The sequence below is a fragment of the Staurois parvus genome, unplaced genomic scaffold (assembly GCF_062004578.1).
Source record: "Staurois parvus isolate SC_StPar_1 unplaced genomic scaffold, SC_StPar_1.0 ptg001001l, whole genome shotgun sequence".
In the NCBI taxonomy this organism is placed as follows: Eukaryota; Metazoa; Chordata; class Amphibia; order Anura; family Ranidae; genus Staurois; species Staurois parvus.
The window spans coordinates 100,182-125,683 of record NW_028318797.1 but is presented as its reverse complement, the minus strand read 5'-3'; the positions used below and the strand labels follow the sequence as shown (position 1 = coordinate 125,683).

Below are 25,502 nucleotides of genomic sequence, written 5' to 3'. Positions count from 1 at the left end.
CTTCCTGAGGTTCCTATGGTGGGAAGACGGAGATACAGATACAGAGCCAGCGGAATACAGGATGAAAGTGCACTTGTTTAGAGCAGCATCCTCCCCAGGTTGTGCTAATTATGGTATGAAGTATCTGGCCAATCAGAATGAAAAGGATTGTCCATCAGAAGCAAATTTTTTGAAGAAAAACTTTTATGTAGATGATGGTCTTATAAGCCTAGAATCCTCAGAATCGGCAATTCAATTGGTGAGAGAGAGCCAAGAGTTATGCTCAAAAGGAAACCTGCGTCTTCACAAATTCATCTCAAACGACAGAGAGGTACTAGAATCCATCAGTGACTCCGAACGTGCATCAACAATGAAGAATGTGGATCTTAACTATGATCCTCTTCCAGTTCAGAATGTACTGGGATTGGGATGGAATGTAGAAAACGACAATTTTTTCTTTGAAATATCCATGGAAGAGAAAGTTCCAACTAGACGTACCATTCTTTCCGCAGTAGCCTCAATATATGATCCGTTGGGATTTTTGGCACCAGTAATCCTCAGAGCAAAAGAAATACTGCAAGAATTATGCAGACAGAAGTTGGGATGGGACAAACCCATACCTGCAGGCTTGAGGCCAAGGTGGGAGAGTTGGATAAGAGACTTGCAAAATTTGAAAGAAATTCGGATACCCAGATGTTTTGTACCTCATGATTTCAGAAAGTACAAGAAAATAGAACTTCAGCACTTTTCAGATGCCAGTAGTTATGGTTATGGTCAGTGCTCCTACATCAGAGTAATAGGAGAAGGAAAGATATACTGTGCCCTAGTTATGGGAAAGGCCAGAGTCGCACCCAACAATATTCAGACAATACCAAGACTCGAACTAACGGCAGCAGTCGTTTCAGCATCAGTAAGTCAGTTTCTGAAAGAAGAATTGGAATTGAAAATAGATGAAGAGCATTTTTGGACAGACTCACAAGTTGTCCTCGGTTACATAAACAATGAAGCTCGAAGATTCCACACCATTGTCGCTAACAGAGTTAAAAAAATTTGAAAAACAACGAATCCAGAACATTGGCACTATGTTGACACAAAGCAAAACCCGGCAGATCATGCTTCAAGAGGCCTAAATGTAACAGAACTGAAGAATTCAAACTGGTTCACCGGTCCAGAGTTCCTTTGGGAAAGGGAAATCATACCCAGTGAAGGTTATACAGAACTGTCTATGGGTGATCCAGAAGTAAAGGTAGTTCAAACATTGAGCACTGCCGCCAAGTGTCAAGATGACATACTTGAACGACTAGCCAGATGTTCAAAGTGGAATACAGTCATAAACATAGTAGCTCGAATTCAACACTTAGCAAAAGGAATCAGGAAGAAAGAATTGTTGAATGTAGAGGAAAGAGTGAAAGCTGAAGAATCGGTTATAAGACTCATTCATCAAAGATTCTACAGTGAAGAATTGAAGAGACTTAGTCAAGAACCTAAGAGACTTCCAAACAACCACCCATTGTACAAGCTTAATCTTATTCTGCAGGATGGTATACTGAAGGTGGGAGGGAGGCTGGAAAATGCATCGCTACCTAACAGAGTTAAGCATCCAGCAATTCTACCCAAAAATTCTACCTTCACAAGATTGATTATCAATCACTACCACAACAAATCCTTGCATCAAGGAAGAAGCTTTACTCAAAGCTGTTTGAGAGAAGGTGGTTACTGGATAGTGAAAGGAAGCAAAGTTATAGCGAAGTACATAAGTAAATGTGTAATCTGTAGAAAGACACGTAGACCTACAGAAGAACAAAGAATGGCTGATCTACCAGCTGATCGTGTAAACCCATCACCACCATTTCTTTATAGCGGAATGGATTGATTCGGCCCATTTATCACCAAACAAAACCGCAAGGAGTACAAGAGATACGGACTGATATTTAAGTGTCTAAGCTCCAGAGAAATTCACCTGGAAATGTTGGAAGATATGTCAACTGACGCCTTTATCAACGCCTTAAGATGTTTCATAGCCATTAGAGGTACTGTCAGAGAACTTAGATCTGACCAAGGATCTAATTTTGTTGGAGCAAAGAATGAATTGAACAAGGCTCTAAAAGAGATTGATAAAGAAAAAGTAACTGAGTACTTGTTAGAGAAACAGTGTGATTTTCACATGAATGCTCCACATGCAAGCCATACAGGCGGAGTCTGGGAGAGGCAAATCCGAACTGTAAGAAACGTACTAAGTTCAGTGTTGAAAAAGAACGCCAGAAGATTAGATGATGCTTCACTTAGGACACTATTCTATGAAGTAATGTCTATTGTTAACAGTCGTCCACTTACAGTCAACAACATCAATGACCCAACAAGCTTGGAACCTTTAACTCCCAACTATCTACTTCACCTTAAAGCTGATTACATACAGCCACCGCCTGGCAACTTCACCAAAGAGGATTTATACGCAAGGAAAAGATGGCGAAGAGTTCAATATCTATCAGAGCAGTTTTGGAATAGATGGAGCAAGGAGTACTTAGCTCATCTCATACTAAGAAGTAAATGGCAAATGCCTAGAAGAAATGTTCATGTTGATGACATAGTGTTAGTAAAGGAAGACGACTTACCTAGAAGTCAATGGAAATTGGCCAAAGTCCTAGAAGCTCGAAAGGACGAAGAAGGACTAGTAAGAAGAGTATTGTTACAAATGGGAGACTCAAAACTGGACAAAAAGGGAAAACGTCTCACAACTCCACTCAAGTTGGAACGTCCAATACAAAAGTTAGTTGTTCTGCTTGAGAGTAACAAAGACACTTGAGAGTTGAGAAACTGATGGAAAATTCCTCAAACTCATGTTCGAATCATATTGCTGAGAACATAGAATTATAGGTAATTTTGGTGGGAGTGTAGCTGGCCAGCTAAGACCAGTCCTAGGTTGCTAATATGGTTCACATATATGTGTATACCAAACCTGCCAATAACCTCAGTACAGTATATATGTGCATATGTTAAAGCCAAAAGCAGAATCATTGCTGTAATTTATGTCTTTGATTGTTATATGACATTTATATATTCATTGTGTTAGCAGAAGCAGAAAAGGAAAATATGCCTTTAAGAGTCAGTATAGAGCTGAGCCAATCACAGACAGCCTCACACTTTACAGAGCCTTAACCAATCCCAGCCAGTTTCACATTTATGCCTGTGTAAAACTCCCTGCTAGATTGTTCTAGAGACACATGCTCACCAGACAGAAGAGGAAACAGACAAGTTCCAGTCAGAGAAGCTTTATGGAAGCAGAGAAGGCCAAATAGGTATTTAATGCACTTGTGTGTTCCTCTATTGTTTAACAGTGCAGGTAGATCTGTCTGTAAAATCTGTTGTATGTGTTTACTTGTAGTTCCACCGAATTTATCAAAATAATCTAACGACATAAGCTAACTAATCTATTGAAATATACAGAACGAAATAAGTTATCGATATAATCCACCAAATTAAACCATTGTAATATGAAAGAAATAAGTCACTGTAAGATAAACAAAACAAGCCATTGTAAGCAGTTATATGAAGAAGATTGAAGTTATTAAAGAAGTTAACTAAAGTATTCTGTGTGCTCTTTAAACCTACTGCATCCATAGAGCGGCATTGGAGGAATTACAGAGTAAAGTCAGTCTAATCAAACAAAGAAACAGCAATTGCATAATTGTTCTAATGCCACAGCGCACAAGACACCAAAGGGTGCTGCGCCTGCCATACTAGAATCCTCCTCCAGATCACCAAAACAGCAGATAAGATTCTTCCAAACAATGGACCTTAGTTAGAGTAGCTAAACCATTCAGGATGAGGCTTGGACTCGTAGTGGGAAACATGCAAAGAAAGAGCGCTCCTCATAGTGTAAAGCCATAATCACAACATTTATTTAAAGTATGGTTGCGCTCACATGTAAGCAAACATCATTAGGCATTGATTGGCAAAAAAGTCCAAATTTTACAGTTTTCAAAATGGCTGCCGACCGTTCGCAAATGCGCAGTAGCGTGTGTACGTGGCTCCACCCACGCACACACGCTACTGCCTCCACCTTTCTGGTAAGCCTTCTGTAGTAGTGGTTGCTGACACCACAACTGTCCTTGGATTTCTTTTGTTTCATCACAGCCTCTGGGACTTTTATTTTTGGATGGACTATTTTTATGACACATTTTTCACTGTTATAATTATTTGTTACTTTTTAAGCGCAGCAATTTTATGTATTTATTTGTTGATTGCCTAATATCAGGGTTTTTGTGTTCAGCTGCTATATGTTTTACACCTTATTATTGATTATCTATTGTGGTTCTTATTAGCGCAGGTTTATATATACAGTTGTGTTCACAATAATAGCAGTGTGTTGAAAAAAGTGAATAAAGCTGAAAATCCTTCTAATAGCTTTTATTTCCATCCACACAAATGCATTGGGAACACGACACATTCTATTCCAAATCACAACATGAAGAAAAATACATCAAATTTGTGTTGTTCCTCTAAAAAAATGGAAGAATAGTGAATATTAGACTTTTCAAAAAAATCGCAGTGTTTGTATTCTTCTTTACAAACTCAAACATTCACTATATAAACTGAGAAATGTTTGAAGATTTTGCTTTCCTTTGAATGACTTCATGAATATTTGGTTGTAGTCGCACTGTTTCTGAGAACTGCTGTACATCTGTGTTGCATGGAGTCCCCCAACTTCTGGCCCCTGTGATCAGGTATCCCAGCCCAGGATGATTGGACCACATTCCACAGTTCTTCTCTATTTCTTGGTTTTGTCTCAGAAACGCCATTTTTGATGTCACCCCACAAGTTTTCTATTGGATTAAGATCCGGGGATTGGGCTGGCCACTCCATAACGTCCATCTTGTTGGTCTGGAACCAAGATGTTGCACGTTTACTGGTGTGTTTGGGGTCGTTGTCTTGTTGGAACACCCATTTCAAGGGCATTTCCTCTTCAGCATAAGGCAGCATGACCTCTTCAAGTATTCTGATGGATTCAAACTGATCCATGATCCCTGGTATGCGATAAATAGGCCCAGCACCGTAGTATGAGAAACATCCCCATATCATGATGCTTGCACCACCATGCTTCACTGTCTTCACAGTGTACTGTGGCTTGAATTCAGTGTTTGGGGGTCATCTGACAAACTGTCTCCGCCCACTAGACCCAAAAAGAACAATCTTACTTTCATCAGTCCACAAAATGTTGCGCCATTTCTCTTTAGGCCGGTCAATGTGCTCTTTGGCAGATTGTAACCTCTTCAGCACACGTCTTTTTCCCAACAGTGGGACTTTGCGGGGACTTCTTGCAGATAGCTTGGCTTCACATAGGCGTCTTCTAATTGTAACAGTCCTCACAGGGAACGTCACACCTTCTTTCATCTTCCTGGAGCTGATTGTTGGCTGAGTCCTCACAGGGAACGTCACACCTTCTTTCATCTTCCTGGAGCTGATTGTTGGCTGAGTCCTTGTCATTTTGGCTATTCTTCTATCCATTCCAATGGTAGTTTTTCGCTTTCTTCCACGTCTTTCAGGTTTTGGTTGCCATTTTAAAGCATTTGCCATCATTTTAGCTGAGCAGCCGATCATTTTCTGCACTTCTTTATATGTTTTCCCCTCCAATCAACATTTTAATCAAGGTACGCTGTTCTTCTGAACAATGTCTGTAACGACCCATTTTCCTCAGAATTTCAGAGAGAAATGCACTGTAACCAGCATGTCCAACATTTGCTGCCTTCCTTCCTTAAATAAGGGCAATAATTGCCACCTGTTTTTCAAAGAATGAATGACCTCACTAATAGAACTCCACACTGCTATTATATTGAACACGCCCCTTTCAATGAGTGATTCAATGACACAGAATCAGCAGCATGCATGTCATGACTGTCGGGTCTGTTGGATTTCTATTACTCTACTACACCTGCTAGTAAATTATTTGCCATGTAGAAATATCATTTCCACCAAAAACAGTGATTGATCCGGTTAGTGATGTCTGACTGCTATTATTTTCAACACAACTGTATATTTATCCTTACCTCTGGACGATAGCATTGTCAGTCTGGGGAGAGGGGAGAGTTATATTAGCAGATCTAGATAGACTTGACCGACATATTGAAGATGAACTCCAGCTAATACCTTTATAATCAGTTACAGCAAACTTTGTTTTTTTCCCTTGTGGGATAAAGATTATATATGAAGGAATACAAACTGATCATTGTAAGCTCTCCTGTTAATACTAAATGGTTGCCTCAACGCTCTAACTTGATACCAGTTGATTGCGGTCTTCCTGTTGACTGCGGGCCGGTGTCAGGTAGACCTTGAACAGGTCTCTGCACTGCCGACTCGTACCTTTAGGTGACGTCCTTCTCCCCCCCCAACCTTCTCCATCACTGTCATCCACAGTGCACAGTGGAGAGCGGGAGGCAGCACAGATCAGGATGGAGGACAGGCGGAGGAGCTTGCCAAATTATCTTTTCAAGGTAACCGAGAAGTGATTGGTTGCTAGGGCGTTCCTAGCAACCAATCACCAGCTTGTTAATATGAAAAGTTACTCTGGCAGCTCCCACCCTCCATCCAGAACTATGCTGCCTTCCACTTTCTCCTCTGTGTATACAGGTAGGATACTGCAGTGCTTGGGAAACTTCTATGGGAGGGAAGGGGGGAGGCAGAGGGGCAGAGGACGCTGCTGGGGGGGGGAAGGGGGGCCAGATGTCACTACTATGGTGTAAAGGGGGGGATACTAATGGGGAGGGGGAGTTTATGGGAAGAGTGGTAGAGGACACTGCTATGGGTAGGGGGAGGACACTACTGTGGGGAGTGATGTGAACGGGGCAGATGACACTACTACAGGGGGGGGGGTAATGTGCAGAGAGAGGAGGACATTGCTATGGGCATGGCCACCCCTATAGTCGTTTCCTCTACCGCCTTTCACACCACCCGCCCACAGTAGTGTCCTTTTCCCCCCTTTTTCCCCATAGCAGTGTCCTCTGCCCTCCCTTCCCTCCCATAGACCCTACCCTGGAGCCCTACGGCAGCTTCCTAAGCAGCCTTATGCTGGCTTTATTTTCCTCCTGCAGCAGCCGAAAGCCACAATACGAGTCATGTCAGTGGTATTCTGTGCTCATCCTGTGTATGGAGATATCACCGTCTCTACACATGGAGGACAATATTGGGGGGTCTACTCCATTATAACATTTGTCTTAGAAAATTCTATTTCTTGGAGATTTATAAAGTGATCGAAAATAAATGATTCCAATTAAGAGAAATGAGTTCCATCCATGTAGAGAATAGTTCCATTTATTCCTGGGGGGGGGGGATTCATTTTCTTCTGGTAACATTCTTCTCTTCTTCTACAGATTGTCCTATAATCACCTGACAGACAGTTCCTGCCCCCACCTGGCATCTGGAATAAGAAATAACCCGGCACTGAGGACACTGGACCTGTCTGATAACAATCTGGAGGGTCCTCATTTCAGGGATCTGATGGCGGCTCTGACAACAAGCCGGATAGAGAAATTACAGTGAGTATAACAGGACTGACTGAGACAATCATATTCTGGGGCAGTTTTATATCTAAACCACATAAAATGAAGAGATGATAGTGTAATATATAAAATTAACCTTTAAACAGCCAATCCCAAACTGGCTCATTCTTGGATCTTATCACACTGGTATCAGTCATGAAATTGTGTTTTCTTAAAGCTGAGTTCCACCCAAAAGTGGAAGCTCCGCTTATCTGCCTCCTCTCTCCCCTCCGCTGCCACATTTGGCACCTTTTGGGGGGAGCGGGTATCTGGTTTTGACCGGTACCCACTCCCACTTCCAGCTCAGTTTGCCTCTGAACGGAGGCAGAAGTTCGGGCCTCCCTGCAGCCCTCTGGGACACTACACAGGCCCCAGAGGACAGCGGTCCATGCAGAAAGCACAGTGCGCTTTACACAGTAGGAAACCGCTGTGAAGTCACAAGGCTTTACTGCCGGTTTCCCTTAGTCAAGATGGCTGCGCCAGCACCCAACAGCTAATTGAAGAATCAGCTTGGGGTGAGGACACTGCTGGATCCCTGGACAGGTAAGTGCCCTAATTTCAAAAGTCAGCAGCTACAGCATTTGTAGATTCTGACTTTTATTTATTTTTTTTTTAGGAGGGGGTGGGGGGGCGAGGGCCGGAACTCCGCTTTAATACCTTCCACAAATATGATTGTTAGTTTAGTCCATCAGAAGTTATCCTTATTACTACACATCAACCAACTGTGTCTCTCCCCATTACTGCACATCTGGTATTTAACGTCTGAAATCTCCTCTCTACTTCCTATGAGTACAGAGCTCTTATCAGCAGAGATAAATAGAACATCAGATAAAATCCTCCCATCCAATCACTAGCTATGCTGATTTTGGCCTCACACTGTCTGCTGATCCCATTCATGCCAGTGTTTTCAACTATCCGGTATTTTATGGACTTTTTGTAAAAACTGGGCTCTTTTCTCCTGTCTGTAAATGTTCATCACAGAAGAGCGCCCATTAAAAGTAAGGCTGTGACTGTCCGCTTAGAACTGTACATGCGCAGTTCCGGAGCTGGCCGACGGACCATCCGAGGCTCTGAGTCCAAGTGCTACTGGACTCCCCACTGGAGGTCGGGTCTGGTGGAGGTGATGCCTGAGCATGACATCCTGGACTCCTGGTGCATTTTTCGCCACCACTGCCAGTCACCATGAAAACACAACCTTTGCGAACAGAATGGAGCACAGCAATAGTATGTAGTTGGCTGTCAGCAGAAACAGATTCTGTGGGGGGAGGGAGTGTGCCAATGGGGAAAGCACAAAAGTGGTGCTGTGCTGGGGGCTGGTTTGGGAACCTGGGGGCAGGTTGCTGGAATGTGCCAGGCTGTTGCTTACAGTCTTCTTTCGAGGAGCTTGGGAGCAGCAGTGTGCAGGGATCCATGGAGGCAGTTAAAGTTGCAATGTAGAAACCCTGCTGGATGGGATTGGAGAGATTGAGCACTGCACGACTGGGATTGGGCAATACAAGGGAAAAGGTGGGGAGTGTGAGGGCACCAGGGGATCAGACACCCGGTGTCCTTGCACTGAACAGCCTGCTCCTGGTGTGTGAGGCATCACTTGTCACATTGTCATTCTTCTATATAGATGCAGGACAGACAGAAGGAGTATCATTCACTGAAGGGACCTGGCGGGGTGTCTTCAAGAAGACCTTTGGGTAATCTAATGTAAAGGGTAATGCTGCAGACCCTGATGTAAGTGGGAACTCTGATGTAAGGGGAAAATCTGTGGGCTCTGTGGTGACCAGAGACCCCCTTACATCAGAGTTCCCTTTACATGATGGTCTGCAGCATTCCCCTTTACATCAGAGTCCACAGTGTTTCCCTTTACATTAGTGTCTACAGAGTTCCCCCCTTACCCTGCGGACACTGATGTAAAGGTGAACACTGTAATGGAGAACTTTGTGTACTGTGATGCAAAGGGAAACTCTGGAGTCTGATGTAGGGGGAAATCTGATGTAGGGGGAAATCTGTGGACTGTGATTTTAAAGGAGAGCTCTATAGACTCTTGTGTAAAGGGGGGGGGGGGGTGGTGACTAGAGATGTTCTCTTTTACATCAGACTTGATAGTGTTCCCTTTTACATCAGGGTTCAGAGTTCACCCCTTGCACTGTAAAGGGGAACACTGCAGATTCTGATGTAAGGGGGAACTCTGTGCTAGGTTATATTAACCTTCATGTAAATAGGAGTGCAGAGCCCTCCAGGTTAGCTAGATAGTTTTGTTTTTGTTTTTTTTTAGGTAGAGGCTAAGTAGCAGCCTGGGATGAGTCAGCCTGAGCATGAGGAAGGAGTTCACCTCCGGACAGGCTACGAACGTTCTACAGGTCAGAGCTTCTGGAGCCCTCACACCCTTCCAGAAACTTGAGGAATTTTCTGGAAGAGGATCAGAGGAGGATAGGAGGCTCAGATCTGCATGTTTGAAGGACCCTGGCCAATCCCCTGTCAGGAGGCTGGGCATGGTGACCAAGACAACGCTCAAATATCACAGAGCCTGGGGAGCTAGGGGGAGTGGGTGTCACCTGGAAGATGTAGTGAGAGGCTGGAGTGTGGAGCCTGGGAGAGGGCCTACCTACAGGCAGGTCGCTGGAAAAGAGGATCTCTGCTGCACCTCCGTCTCCTAGGGAGGACATCTTGAGCAGCAGGAAAGGAGCCAGCTTAACATAAGGCCTGAAGACAGCCACCAACCCACCAAGCTGGCAGGAAAGGACAGTGTGAGTACTCTTGCACCCCCCCCCCCCCCCCCGAGCCGGAAAAGGGGAGAGGGCAGTCAGAGAACCCAATTATCTTCTCATCTGGAACGGTTCTAAATTGGCAGTTCTTGGGCCCCTTTGCCCAAGAAATGCCCTCAGTACAGCTGGGTGAAGCGGATGATTCATCTGGGGTCTGAGGAGGTACACCAAAGAGCTTTGAATGCTCTTAAAGGAGAGACTGTTGCTACATCCACATTTTTGTACACAGTTGATAAGGAGTTTGTCCTCAACGTTCTACAGTTCTCTTGGGCATCCCATACACCCCTAGACCTCATCCAAGTTATTAACTCCTTAATAAAAATCACAAAACCAAGCTCAAGGACTGTTTACTGACTCCAGTGTGTAAAGTGTGAAAGAAAATGCGTGTTGCCTGGCTTTGCAGAGCTTTAGGGGGACCCAAAACTCAGCGACTCCTAAGGGGGGGGGTGCTTCAGAAATGTGTGTTTTGCCTTTTGTTATACCTTAAGCACATTGCTAATTGCGCTAGCTACTTTTGTAGCCTAAATATTGATATTTGCAGTGAATACGGTCATTTTGGCTAACCTTTTCAAACTGTCAGTAAAAAGTTGGCTCTGTCAGGAAATTTTTTTTTGTTGTGCCAGTAAATTTCACTTTGAGAGGTTGGCAACTTTGATTCATGCTCCATACACAAGGAGATGATAGCACAATACGAGTCATGTCAGTGGTATTCTGTGCTCATCCTGTGTATGGAGATATCACCGTCTCTACACATGGAGGACAATATTGGGGGGTCTACTCCATTACATTACATTACATTGAGTTTATATAGCGCCAAAGGGTTTGTTCAGCGCTGTACCATAGAGGGGGGGACAATACATGAAACAGTACAGCAACTACAAACAGCACACAAGGGGTTAGAGGGTCCTACTCTTTCGAGCTTACAAACTAGAAGGGAGGGGGTAGTGGTACAGGAGGAAGTGGCTGTGGGGGATGGAGTGGTAGGAGGAATGAAGGAGAGCGGCAGTTAGGTGAGGGTGGGGTAGGCTTCCCTGAAGAGGTGGGTTTTCAGGGAGCACCTGAAGGTGAGGAGGGAAGGTGACAGTCTGATGGATTGGGGTAGTGAGTTCTAGAGGATGGGGGAGGACCTGGAGAAGTCTTGCAGACGGGCGCGGGAGGAGGAGACCAGGGGGCAAGATAGAAGGAGGTCCTGTGAAGAGCGAAGGGTACGGGTAGAGTGATACCTGGGGATCAGGTTGGTGAGGTAGTTAGGGGCAGTGTTGTGAATGGCTTTGTAGGTCAGTGTTAGTAATTTGAATTTGATGCGTTGGGCAATAGGGAGCCAGTGGAGGGATAGGCAGAGGGGGGTGGCGGAGGTGGAGCGGTTGGTGAGGTGGATGAGTCTGGCCGCTGAGTTCAGGGTGGTCTGAAGCGGGGAGAGCCTGCACTGGGGTAGGCCGGTGAGGAAGGAGTTGCAGTAGTCCAGACGTGAGATAATCAGGGAGTGTACGAGTAGTTTAGTGGTGTCTGGGGTAAGAAAGGAGCGTATCTTGGCGATGTTGCGGAGATGGAGCCTGCATGTGTTTGTAAGTGATTTGACATGAGGTTGGAAGGAAAGGTTTGAGTCCAGGATGACACCAAGGACTTTGGCTTGCGGGGCGGGATTGATGGTGGTGATGTTAGTAGTGATGGATAGGATGGGGGGGGGGGGGCGCGGGCAGAGGGGAAGACGAGAAGCTCGGTTTTGGAGAGGTTAAGCTTGAGGAAATGGAGCGACATCCATTATAACATTTGTCTTATAAAATTCTATTTCCTGGAGATTTATAAAGTGATCGAATATAAATGATTCCAATAAAGAGAAATGAGCTCCATTCATGTAGAGAATAGTTCCATTCATTCCTGGGGGGGGGGGGGGGATTCATTTTCTTCTGGTAACATTCATCTCTTCTTCTACAGATTGGATAATAATCACCTGACAGACAGTTCCTGCCCCCACCTGGCATCTGGAATAAGAAATAACCCGACACTGAGGACACTGGACCTGTCTGGGAACAATCTGGAGGGTCCTCAATTCAGGGATCTGATGGCGGCTCTGACAACAAGCCGGATAGAGGAATTACAGTGAGTATAACAGGACTGACTGAGACAATCATATTCTGGGACAGTTTTATATCCAAACTACACAAATCACACAATGATAACATGACAATATTGGATCTCATTTTTGTTTATCTCTATATATAGTCCTTTCTTGACTGTCATCAAATTCTTGGGTCCCATCGCCCTAAACTAGTCTTTTCCTAAAACCGGATTATAATCTGATATTCCATTTAGTCTGTGTAGCATCTATAGATAAGTATCCTTGTTAAATCTTCCAATATTATCGTTATCTGGTGTTATTTAATGAAATGTTATATACAGTTTGATTTTACCTACAAGTGTTTGTGTGATCTCTCTTTGCACACTTCGAAAAACCCAGAAAAAAAACAGTGTGGTCTAAAAATGTGCTCTGTTTTGGGATGCCTTGATTTTAATGAAGGACCACTAACTCTTTAACAATGGTTGGTTTATTTACAAATGAACATACATACATTATACTTACAAATCGGGAAATGGGACAGGGAAGATGGGGGTCCTCTATTATCTAATACATAGTTTCTCTGAATGTTTTATACTAGGACCCTTTATCCAATCTTGTCTTGAGATACACCCTCAGTTTGCTCCCTGCAAATTGCATTCTTGATCCTATGTGGGCGATATCTTGCTCTAGAGGTCACAAAATGTAGTTCCTGTCCCATGCTCAGTGATGAGTTTTTGAGCAGATGATTAAAAAGGGTGTCTGTGCCGGAACGATTGTCACCTTGATTGAATCCATCAAAGAACTGCTTTCTCGTCACTGGGACACAGGACCAAGGTGTTCTAACTGGGCACTGTACCCAAGACTAGATGAGACTAGCTTGATGCAAAATGGAACTACTATATTGAACAGGAGCACAGGTTTTTATATCTTTCAGAACTAGGGGCAGTCCCCACATGAACAATAAAAACAAATATTACACTTTAACATAAACCTAAACACATTATCATGCTACAATGGTTTGGTAACAAGGTAAAGTGGACATAATACTAATGACATCTCCAGGAGGACTAGCCGACAGACAAAAAAAGGTGACTCTAACAATGGGAAAGCACATCTAGGAGGCACACAATGGTAGAAGGACAGTGAACACATAACACCTTAGTAAACAGCTTAGAGCAAGAGTCCTTAGCATCAGGTTTGGAGTCTCTGAGTCTAGGAGGGGGGGAAGGAGTTGAAGCAGCCAATGCTGGTTTAGGCACAGAGACCCCAAATCTGTATCCTGGTCCTCCAGCTCTGAGTCTGTGTGTTTTGGGGAGATATGGACTTGAATCCAAAGTAAAACTCCTCCAAAATCCCCCCCCCCTTCCCGGCACACACCAAAGAATAGAGCCCCCTCAGACACTAGGGCCATGGTCAGTAGGCAAGAGGCTAGCCTGCAGTCTCCTCCAAAAGCCCCTGTCCTGGTTGGGTCTGTCACAATGTCAATAGGATCCTTCCCAATCCCCCAGGAACCGTTCTGTAATACTTGCCAGGTGTGAGCAATAAAATACTCCAGGAGACCTACTGGTCAAATGCTGATGATCTCCTGTAACAGCTTCAACTCTTCTGGGAAGGCCGTCCACAAGGTTTAGGAGGGTGTCTATGGGAAGGTTGGACCATTCTTCTAGAAGCACATTTGTCAGGTCAGGCACTGATGTCGGGGGAGGAGGCCTGGCTCGAAGTCTCCACTTTAATTCTTCCCAAAGGTGTTCTATGGGGTTGAGGTCAGGACTCTGTGCAGGACAGTCAAGGTCCTCCACCCCAAACTGGCTCCTCCATGTCTTTATGGACCTTGCTTTGTGCACTGGTGGGCAGTCATGTTGGAACAGGAAGGGGCCAACCCCAAACTCTTCCCACAAAGTTGGGAGAATGAAATTGTCCAAAATGTCGCCTTAAGAGTTCCCTTCACTGGAACTAGGGGGCCAAGTCCAACCCCTGATAAACAACCCCACATCATAGTCCCCCCTCCACCAAACTTTACACTTGGCACAATGCAGTCAGGTAAGTACCGTTTTCCTGGCAACTGCCAAACCCAGACACGTCCATCAGATTGCCAGACAGGGAAGTGTGATTGGTCACTTCAGAGAACATGTCTCCTCTGCTCTAGAGTCCAGTGGTGGCATGCTTTACACCACGGAATATGACGCTTTGCATTGCACTTGGTGATGTAAGGCTTGGATGCAGCTGCTCGGCCATGGAAACCCATTCCATGAAGCTCTCTACGCACTGTTGTTGGGCTCATCTGAAGGCCACACCAAGTTTGAAGGTCTTTAGCTATTGACTCTGCAGACAGTTGGCGACTTCTGCGCACTGTGCGCTTCAGCATGCGCTGACCCCGCCCTGTCATGTGACGTGGCCTACCACTTGGTGGCTGAGTGGCTGTTGTTCCCAGTTGCTTCCACTTTGTTATAATCCCACTAACAGTTGATCGTGGAATATTTAGTAGCCAGGAAATTGACTTATTGCACAGGAGGCCACCTATCCCGGGACCACGCTTGGAGTCACTGAGCTCCTGAGAGCAACCCATTCTTTCACCAATGTTTGTAGAAGCCATCTGCATGCCTAGGGGCTTGACTGTATACACCTGTGTCCATGGAGGGGATTGGAACACCTGAATCTAATGATTGGGAGGGCGGGGACAATACTTTTGGCAATATAGTGTATTTTCTTCTGGTAACATTCTTCTCTTCTTCTACAGATTGTATGATACTCACCTGACAGACAGTTCCTGCCCCCACCTGGGATCTGGAATAAGAAATAACCCGACACTGAGGACACTGAACCTGTCTGGGAACAATCTGGAGGGTCCTCATTTCTGGGATGTGATGGCGGCTCTGACAACAAGCCGGATAGAGGAATTACAGTGAGTATAACAGGACTGACTGAGACAATCATATTCTGGGAGAGTTTTACATTTCAGCACATAAAATGAAAAGATAAAACAAAACATTTGAATAGTCAATCCTCAATTTACTAATTTTTGGAATTTATCACATTGTTATCATCTATGAAATTGTGTTTCCTCAAGCCTCCCTAAAATGATTGTAAAATTAGTCCAGTTACTAATATAAAGAAATAATAATCGGTCAATGATCAATCAGAGCCTCATATGAGCTTCCTGTCATGTGATACAACCATCCAATATGTGAGCCGGGGATCTCCCTATTAGGCTGCTTTCACACCGAGGAGTTTTTGAAGCGTTTTTGCGTTAAAAAACTGCCTGAAAAGCTCAAGAAAACTGTTTCCCTGTGCATGGGAATGTGTATCAGTGCATGTGAGTGTGTATCTGTGCAAGTGAATGTGTATCTGTGTATGTGAGTATGTATCAGTGCATGTGAGTGTGTATCTGTGCAAGTGAATGTGTATCTGTGCATGTGAATGTGTATCTGTGTATGTGAGTATGTATCTGTGTAAGTGAATGTTCATCTATGTATGTGAATGTGTATCTATGTATGTTTTCCCACTGAGGAGTTGCACTTGCGGTGCGGTGTAAAAACTCCCGCTTGCAGCATCTTTGAGGCATGTTTGGAGAGAAGAAAAAAAAAAAAACACCTCTTCCCAATGAAATGAATGGTAACCGCCTCAAAAACGCTCCAAAAACGCAACGCACATGTGGGAAGGTCTGGCTGTTTCAGCTTTTATCAGGGTTGCCCACTGACAGCTGAATGTAAGAATTGCCGGCAATTAAAAAATAATTAAAAAACAGCGTGGGGTACCCCCCCCCCTCCACCTGCAGGTCTGGTATAGATTCTGAGGGGAACCCCCACGCCCAAAAAAAAATTCCATACCAGACCCTTATCCGAGCATGCAGCCCAGCAGGTCAGGAAAGGGGGAGGGGGGGCGAGCAAGCGCCCCCCTCCCATCCTGAACCATACCAGGCCACATGCTCTCAAAATGGGGGGGTGCTTTGTTGAGCACAAGGGCCTCTTCCCCACAACCCTGGGCTGTGGTTGTGGGGTCTGCGGGCGGGGGGCTTATTGGAATATGGAAGCCCCCTTTTGTGAATGAGTATGGGGTACATGGTATCACTACCCATTCACAAAAATAAAAAGTGTGGTGTGAAAAAGACAGGAGACGATCTTTGACAAGTCCTTTATTAAAAGAAGGAAAATAACAGAATGTCCCCCAAAGTATCTCCAACGTCAATCACGATGCCCGCAGCCGACCCAAAAGAAGAAAAAAAAAGAAGGCTCTTGTCCCGACGCTGGCTCCCGGCCATCTGACTGCTCTGCTGGCATGACAGTTCTTAAATATGTAAGGGGCGGGGCCACCCAGTGACATCACTCATGTGACCCTGCCCCCGTGTGCCATCATCGACCGGGGCATGCTGGGTCAATGATGTCACACGGGGGGGTAGGCTCACATACATAATGGGCCCGCCCTTTACATATTTAAGAACTATCAAGCCAGTGGAGCAGTCAAACGGCAGCAGCCAGCGTCGGGAGCAGAGCGTTTTTTTTTTTTTTTTGAGTGGCAGCGGGCATCGTGATTGACCTCGAGGACAACAGAGTGTATTGTCATTGAAATGCATAAAACACATTATACTCTCATATCTATGCCTGGCCATGGCAGCAGAGAACATGGGCATAATTAAATTTTTTTTTAGTAATGCCCATGTTGAGGGATAGGTCCAAAAAAAAATTTAAATTCGGAAACTGTATTGGGTTTCCATACGGTTTCCATTGTCTGGCAAGGTTAAAATTTGGGTTGGCGGCGAATAAATTGTTGTGCATATAAATTGCTTTGATCCACAATAAATGCATACAGATCTTCCATGAAAAACAGCTCCACAAAATCAAGGGGAGGAGTTAAAGTTGGTGTTTCCACCTAAATTCCGGGTTGGGCAGTGAATGGGGGAAGTACGGGTGTTGCAGAATTTGTGGGCTGCCAATTGGGATTTGCAAGCACATCTGGAAGGATACTAGGGGCTCTATGGACCTGTGTGCGAATTCTCGGTGATTGCAGGACAATACTTGTACTTTCCACCGCACCACCTTGTACTGCACTTATGGGACTCGCCACGTCACCAAGTCATACTGCAATGCTGGTATGTGAAATACCAGGATGTATGTGAAATACCAGGATGTACTAGGCCGCTGGTGCTCGCCAGTTCACCAGAAGGTAGCGTGGCACTAGTACTGGCACTCTGTTGCATTTGAGAGTCATCAAAATTTACCGGTAAGTGCTAACAGAGATCAGGCCTGATTCTGTGAATCAGTTTTTGTGTGCAATGTATCAAGTGACAGTGACCTACTGACACTGCACTTGCTGGGGGAGAAGGGGGGGTAAGCGTAGGGGCTAAATGCAGGTGCTGGCAGGTGCCGGGGCTGATCCCACTAACTCTGCGTTTTTGGGGATGCTATACTAATGTGAACACTGGTATAGTGCTGATCTGAGCAAAGATATTGATCCAGCCCGTTTGTCCCTCTTCAGGGGGTGCGGGACCGTATGACCACTCTGATGCTCAATGAACAGATGTTGAGTATCTGTAACGACTCCCAATGGAAATTCTTGAAAATATGGAAGCCGTGGCTGCAATATGCCTTTCCCACGCTCCCCCTGGCTAGTCTGGGGTTGTGATGTTGCTCGGTATTGGCGTTCTCGGACCCCTGCTCTTGGTCTTGTCATCTTCTTGCTTTTGTACGCCTCCTTCCTTTTTTATTTTCTGTTTGTTTTTGGTTTGGTGGTGGATAGCTGCCTTTTGGTTTGAGTTACTGTCGGTGTTATACTAATGTTTTTGTCATGTATGTGCCATTGATAGCCCCTGCGTGGGCGCACCTTTTGCTCTGTTGGTGTTGGAGCACTGTTTGTCTTTATTTTTTTATGTGCAATTGATGGCCCGTGCGTGGGCGTGTCTTGTTGATTCTGTCTTCTTAAACTATTTATAAATTAATAAAAATATTGAAATACAAAAAAAAAAAAAGATATTGATCCGTTCAGACACTATACTAGCAATGGAGGTTTATTGTGTGTGAGTGTCTTCCTGGCAATCAAGGGGTTAAATGTGATTACTGGTGTACTGATGGGCAATCTGACACTATCTGGGAGGGGCGTGAAAACCACAGGAGCATGAGTCAGGTGTATATATGTGTATGTATATATATATCTATATGTGTGATTTTGCACACCCGTGCCTACCTGTAGCCGTATTCCTGCTATAGGGCGGTTAGGAAGCGGTTACATAAGTGGTTTGTGTTACGGCCAGGGGCGGACTGACAACTCATGGGGCCCCCGGGCAATAGGGGATCGTGGGGCCCCTGTGTCCTTGCCCAAACTCAAAAAAGCCTATGGAAAAGGTACCAGGGGCATCTCATGGGGCCCCTACTGACCTCGGGCCCTCGGGCGGTGCCCGAGTTTTCAAATGGTCAGTCCGCCCCTGGTTACGGCGCTTTGTTACTTTAACTGACAATTGCGCGGTCATGCAACGCTGTACCAAAATGAAATTTACATCCTTTTTTCCCCACGAATTGAGCTTTCTTTCAGTGGTATTTGATCGCCTGTGCATTTTTTATATTTTGCGCTATCAAAAAAACAAAAGGCTAACAATTATGAGAAAAAAAAACAATATTTTGGACTTTTTTGCCAGTAAAAAAAATTAAAAATCAAATTTGGTCATAAATTTACGCCAAAATGTATTCTGCTCCATGTCTTTGCTAAAAAAAAAAAATCCCAATACGTGCAAATTAATTGGTTTACGTGAAAGTTATAGCGTTTACAAATGATTTTTTTTTTTTTAATACTAATAATAGTGGCGATCAGCGACTTATAGCAGGACTGAGGCGGACATTGTGACACTGGGGGGAACTGACTTGGGTGTGTGCTTCGCTGTTACACACTGATCCGGAAGGCTCTTCTCAGCAATCCGGAACAGCGTGTGATGGATTTGGTAAAATGCCTATTTGGTTTTCTGTTGAATACATACATTTTCTATACATTTTATACATATCTACTTTTATACTTTTTCATATCTCTAAATATTTTGTATGAATATATATATGTGTTGTGTGTATATCTTTTGTCTGCTGATCTTTGCAGTCCTCAACTCAAAAATGTTTGTTCAGCGATGTTCTCAACCCCTCCCGTCGAGCTGTGAGGATCTTGTACCTAGGCCTTGAATATGTGAGGGAGTGAAGAGATAAGGAGCAGAACCAAGCCTCAAGCATCAAGTTCCTGCCTTCTTTCTATATTTCAGCTAATCAAGACGCGCCTTTTAGACTATGACCACATTTACATAATAATGACGTATACTCTATTGTTCTCTGTGTATAAAAGGTTAAGCACCGCCCTGCAATAAACAGAAATGAGGAAGTAGTTGGACTGAGCAGATGTTGTCTGTGTAATTATTTCCGGCGAGCACGTGCGATCCATTTCTCAAAATTAGGAATAGCAGCAGATATCCAACCCTGAACCCGATTGTGGTTCCCAAACCGTTTCAAGTGTGCTAAAAACTGACAGGGAGGAGAGCTCCATTGAAAACAATGCAACCTTACTCCCTGTCAGTGTTTGCCGGCAATCGCCGGGCTCTGGCTGGTAATCACCGGCCGGGACCCAGTGATTGACACCCGCAGCCACGATTGGTGCCACGTGCACGGTGGTCCTACCCTACCCTTAAATGCAGGATCAGGATTATATTCGTGATCCTGCGCACAGGGGCTGCCTTGTAGCACTATATGTACTGTGGGCGGTCCCCTAGTGGTTAAAGTGATTCTAAAGGATATACTTACCTGCTGTGTGCAGTGGTTTTGCACAGAGCAGCCTAGATCCTCCTCTTCTCGGGAACCCTGCCGACTCTCCTGGACCCGCTCTCTTGTAGGGTGCCCCCACAGCAAGCAGTTTGCTATGGGGGCACCTGCTGTTCCATGTGTCCATTCATACATGGAGCCCCGGCTCAGCCCTGCACCCTCTCTCTTATAATTGGCTCACTGGCTGTGATTGACAGCAGTGGGAGCCAATGGCTCCTGCTTCTGTCTCAGCTAATGAGAAGAGGAAGTCCTGGGATAGCCAGTGCACATCGTTGGATCAAGAAGGGACTTAGGTGAGTATTTGGGGGGGGTGTTTTCAGACAGAAGGTAAAACCAGCTGTTATGAATTAATTTGAACCATTTGTTTCATGTGAATGCTTAAAACAACCGAATGAAATAAATACATTTTGTTTGGTTTGCTGTGAATTTATTCGGATTCTTTGAAATTTTGTTACTATTGTGATCTGGAGACTTGGACACAGTAATTGCATGTAAGAAATACAACGGGCTGGTTGTACCCAGGACGATTGATGGATCAACTTTGGTCACCCAACCTGCCCATACATGGACCGAATCTTGGCCCTCTCTTGGAAAATAACATGTTTTCTCATCACGCACAGAAATGTGCTTCCCTTTAGCAGACACACAGCGGTGCCATTGATGGCACCCCCCATGCATCTGCTAATGTGAGCATTTTCATGGGCCTCAAACTACATGGTGCCGCAATACCACTGTTAGCCCCAGGGGGGGGCGCAGTTCGCCATTTTCACCCTGTTGACCTTGATCTGGCACTGATCATTCCATTCATTCCTGGGGGTAAAATTAATGTTCTTCTTCTGGTAACATTCTTCTCTTCTACAGATTGTATGATACTCACCTGACAGACAGTTCCTGCCCCCACCTGGCATCTGGAATAAGAAATAACCCGACACTGAGGACACTGAACCTGTCTGGGAACAATCTGGAGGGTCCTCATTTCAGGGATCTGATGGCGGCTCTGACAACAAGCCGGATAGAGGGATTACAGTGAGTATAACAGGACTGACTGAGACAATCATATTCTGGGAAAGTATAACATTCCAACTATGAAACAAATTAATTAATTTAAGCAAAATTGATCATTTTTGTCAGACTCTTTAGGTAGCCAATCCCAGACTGCTGTCCAAATCTTAGAATCATATCACACTATAATTGGCCCAAAAATATTTCCCATAACCTTGTTATAATCTGATATTGTATATAGTTTGGCAACAAGTAAAAGAGATGAGATTGTAGGAGGTCATACACGGGGGAATCTGATTTTACAGCAGTGACCAATCAGAGCCTCATATGAGCATCCTGTCACCTGTCCCAGGGGCGGACTGACAACTCATGGGGCCCCCGGGCAATAGAGGATCACGGGGCCCCTGTGTCCTTGCCCAAACTCAAAAAAGCATATGAAAAAGGTACCAGGGGCATCTCATGGGGCCCCCTACTGACCCCGGGCCCTCGGGCACTGCCCGAGTTTCCAAATGATCAGTTCACCCCTGACCTGACCTGACCATCCGCTGTTCAGTGTCAAGGTGTCTCCCCATTACTTCCTATGAGTACAGAGCTCTGATTAGCAGAGAGAAATAGAATATCAGATACAATCCTCCCGTCCAATCACTAGCAATGCTGATTCCGGCCTCACACTGTCTGTTGATCCCATTCATGCTCCATACACAAGGAGATGAGATGGCCACCCCTATAGTTGTTTCCTCTACCGCCCTTCACACCACCCGCCCACAGTAGTGTCCTTTCCCCCCCTTTTTCCCCATAGCAGTGTCCTCTGCCCTCCCTTCCCTCCCATGGACCCTACCCTGGAGCCCTAAGGCAGCTTCCTAAGCAGCCTTATGCTGGCTTTATTTTCCTCCTGCAGCAGCCGAAAGCCACAATACGAGTCATGTCAGTGGTATTCTGTGCTCATCCTGTGTATGGACATATCACCATCTCTACACATGGAGGACAATATTGGGGGGTCTACTCCATTATAACATTTGTCTTATAAAATTCTATTTCCTGGAGATTTATAAAGTGATGGAATATAAATGATTCCAATAAAGAGAAATGAGTTCCATCCATGTAGAGAATAGTTCCATTCATTCCTGGGGGGGGAATTAATTTCCTTCTGGTAACATTCTTCTCTTCTTCTACAGATTGTCCTCTAATCACCTGACAGACAGTTCCTGCCCCCACCTGGTTCCTGGAATAAGAAATAACCCGACACTGAGGACACTGAACCTGTCTGGGAACAATCTGGGGGGTCCTCATTTCAGGGATCTGATGGCGGCTCTGACAACAAGCCGGATAGAGGAATTACAGTGAGTATAACAGGACTGACTGAGACAATCACATTCTGGGAGATTTTTGGGCTCCATGCACACTAGCGTTTGTAAGCTCAATAAACGCTGGATAAAAACGCTGTGAATAGCGTTTTTTTGGGGGTTTTTTAAGTAGCGTTCAGAAATGTTTAGGAGTGATAGCGTTTTATTAGCGTTTTTTTCAGTACATGTAGAGGAAAAAAAAAATAGAAGCTAGAAAAAAGCTGTTGGTATTGTTTAGCAGAGTTTAGAAGCGTTAAGGCTCCATGCACACTATGGGTTTTTTTTAAGTTCCTAGAAGCTATTATCAAGGATCGCAGTCATCTACAGACCTCCCGGGTCCATACCCCGCTTCCTGGATGACTTTGCCGCCTGGCTTCCCTTCTTCCTCTCCTCTGAGCTACCGACCATCATCCTTGGGGACTTCAATATCCCCATCAACGACAACAACCCGGCTACTTCCCAACTCCTCCACCTAACCTCCTCCTTCGCGCTCACACAGCACACGCAATCCTCCACCCACATCGATGGGAACACCCTGGACCTCGTCTTCTCCCACCTCTGTACCCTCAACCAGTTCTCTAACACCCCCTTCCCTCTCTCCGACCACCACCTCCTCACGTTCTCCATCTCCCCTTCCCCCAACTCCCCCCCCAAAAGCGCCAAAGCACCACCAGCCGCAACCTGAAGCCGGCCCCCCTCCACTCGGCCGTCGACCGCCTACACAACAGCATCCTTTCACTGTCATGTCCTGACCTAGCCACCACCATGTACAACGACTCACTGTCGGCTGCCCTAGACTCTCTGGCACCACTAACCACACGCAACATCAAACCTAGACCACTCCAACCATGGCAGAACGACATACTAAATGCCTCAAACGTCGCAGTCGCACACTGGAGAGACTATGGCGCAAAACCAGGTCCCCTCGTGCGTTCTCCCTCTGCAAATCTTCCTTCCTCTCTTACACCTCTTCCCTCCATGCCGCCAAGCAGGCCTGCTTCGTAAACCTGATCAACACCCTCTCCTCCTGAATTCGCCGACTCTTCTCCACCTTCAACTCCCTGCTCTCTCCCCCCCCTCCTCCACTCAGTACCTCACTCACCGCCCACTCATTTCCACAACAAGATTGACGCTATCCATAAGGACATAGTCAACTCGCAATCTACCTCCCCACCTAGCCTCCCCCTCCCATCACCCCCTCATCCCTCCCCTCCTCTGTCCTCGCAAACCGCACTGCCCCCCACCACTCCCAAGGTCCCGCCCACCGTACCCCCCCCTGCACTGCACTTCCTCAGCCCTGTCACCACTGAGGAAGTCACCACTGTCTTCTCGGAAGCCCGCCTCACTACCTGCCCCCTGGACCCTATCCCCTCTCAACTCCTCCGGTCACCCCCCTCTTCCCTCATCCACTCCCTCACCCACATCTTCAATCTCTCGCTCTCTACTGGCGCATTCCCCTCCCCCCTAAAGCACACGCACATTACCCCCATCCTCAAAAAGCCCTCCCTGGATCCCGCTAACCCAAACAACCTCAGACCCATCTCCCTGCTGCCACTCACCTCCAAGCTCCTTGAGCACGTAGTCTACGATCGCCTAAGCGCCCACCTAACTGACAACAACCTCCTTGATCCACTACAGTCCGGCTTCCGTCCCCTACACTCCACCGAAACTGCCCTCCTCAAAATCACTAACAACCTGCTAACCGCCAAAGCCAAGTGCAACTACTCTGTCCTCCTTCTCCTGGACCTCTCCGCGGCCTTCAACACAGTTGACCACCCCCTCCTCCTTAATAAACTACTCTCCCTTGGCATAAGAGACACCGCTCTCTCCTGGTTCTCTTCTTACCTATCCCGACGCTCCTTCAGTGTCTCCTACAACGGTGCCACCTCCCCCTCCCTCCTCCTCTCTGTTGGGGTCCCCCAAGGCTCTGTCCTTGGACCCCTACTCTTCTCCATCTACACCTCCTCCCTTGGCAAACTCATACACTCCCACGGCTTCAACTACCACCTCTATGCTGATGATACTCAAATTTACCTCTCCACCCCTCACCTCACCCCCACTATCTCCGCCCGCATCACTCACCTCCTAAACGACATATCAGACTGGATGTCGCTCCATTTCCTCAAGCTTAACCTCTCCAAAACCGAGCTCCTCATCTTTCCCCCCTGCCCACGCCCCCCCCCCCCCCCATCCTCTCCATCACTACTAACAACACCACCATCAATCCCGCCCCGCAAGCCAAAGTCCTTGGTGTCATTCTTGACTCAAACCTCTCCTTCCAACCTCATGTCAAATCACTTACAAACACATGCAGGCTCCATCTCCGCAACATTGCCAAGATACGCTCCTTCCTTACCCCCGACACCACTAAACTACTCGTACACTCCCTGATTATCTCACGCCTGGACTACTGCAACTCCCTCCTCACCGGCCTACCCCAGTGCAGGCTCTCCCCGCTTCAGACCATCCTGAACTCAGCGGCCAGACTCATCCACCTCACCAACCGCTCCACTTCCGCCACCCCCCTCTGTCATTCCCTCCACTGGCTCCCGGTTGCCCAACGCATCAAATTCAAACTTCTAACCCTGACCTACAAAGCCATTCACAACACTGCCCCTAACTACCTCACCAACCTGATTCCCAGGTACCACCCTACCCGTACCCTTCGCTCCTCACAGGACCTCCTTCTATCCTGCTCCCTGGTCTCCTCCTCTCACGCACGACTGCAAGACTTCTCCAGGTCCTCCCCCATCCTCTGGAACTCACTACCCCAATCCATCAGACTGTCACCTTCCCTCCTCACCTTCAGGCGCTCCCTGAAAACCCACCTCTTCAGGGAAGCCTACCCCACCCTCACCTAACAGCCGCTGCCCTTCCCTCCTCCTACCACTCCATCCCCCACAGCCGTTTCCTCCTGTGCCTCTACCCCCTCCCTCCTAGATTGTAAGCTCGAAAGAGTAGGGCCCTCTAACCCCTCGTGTGCTGTTTGTTATTGTTGTTCTGTTTCATGTATTGTCCCCCCCTCTATTGTACAGCGCTGAGCAAACCCT

General features: G+C 46.1%; 1 protein-coding gene across 6 annotated transcripts in view; it reads left to right on the top strand.

Annotated features, from left to right (window-relative positions):
- The window catches only part of LOC149441353 (NACHT, LRR and PYD domains-containing protein 12-like), a 268,132-nt gene that overhangs the window by 226,770 nt on the left and 15,860 nt on the right, over positions 1-25,502 (top strand). For 3 of the 6 annotated variants that reach the window (XM_089657443.1, XM_089657442.1, XM_089657444.1), the window contains exons 7-11: positions 7,344-7,508; positions 12,203-12,367; positions 15,064-15,228; positions 20,969-21,133; positions 22,285-22,449. In XM_089657443.1, the coding sequence (XP_089513569.1) occupies positions 7,344-7,508; positions 12,203-12,367; positions 15,064-15,228; positions 20,969-21,133; positions 22,285-22,449 (825 nt within the window). Of the gene's footprint in view, positions 1-7,343; positions 7,509-12,202; positions 12,368-15,063; positions 15,229-19,400; positions 19,720-20,968; positions 21,134-22,284; positions 22,450-25,502 lie in introns of those variants that run through there. The other 3 variants (XM_089657446.1, XM_089657445.1, XM_089657447.1) reach the window with 3 other exon arrangements.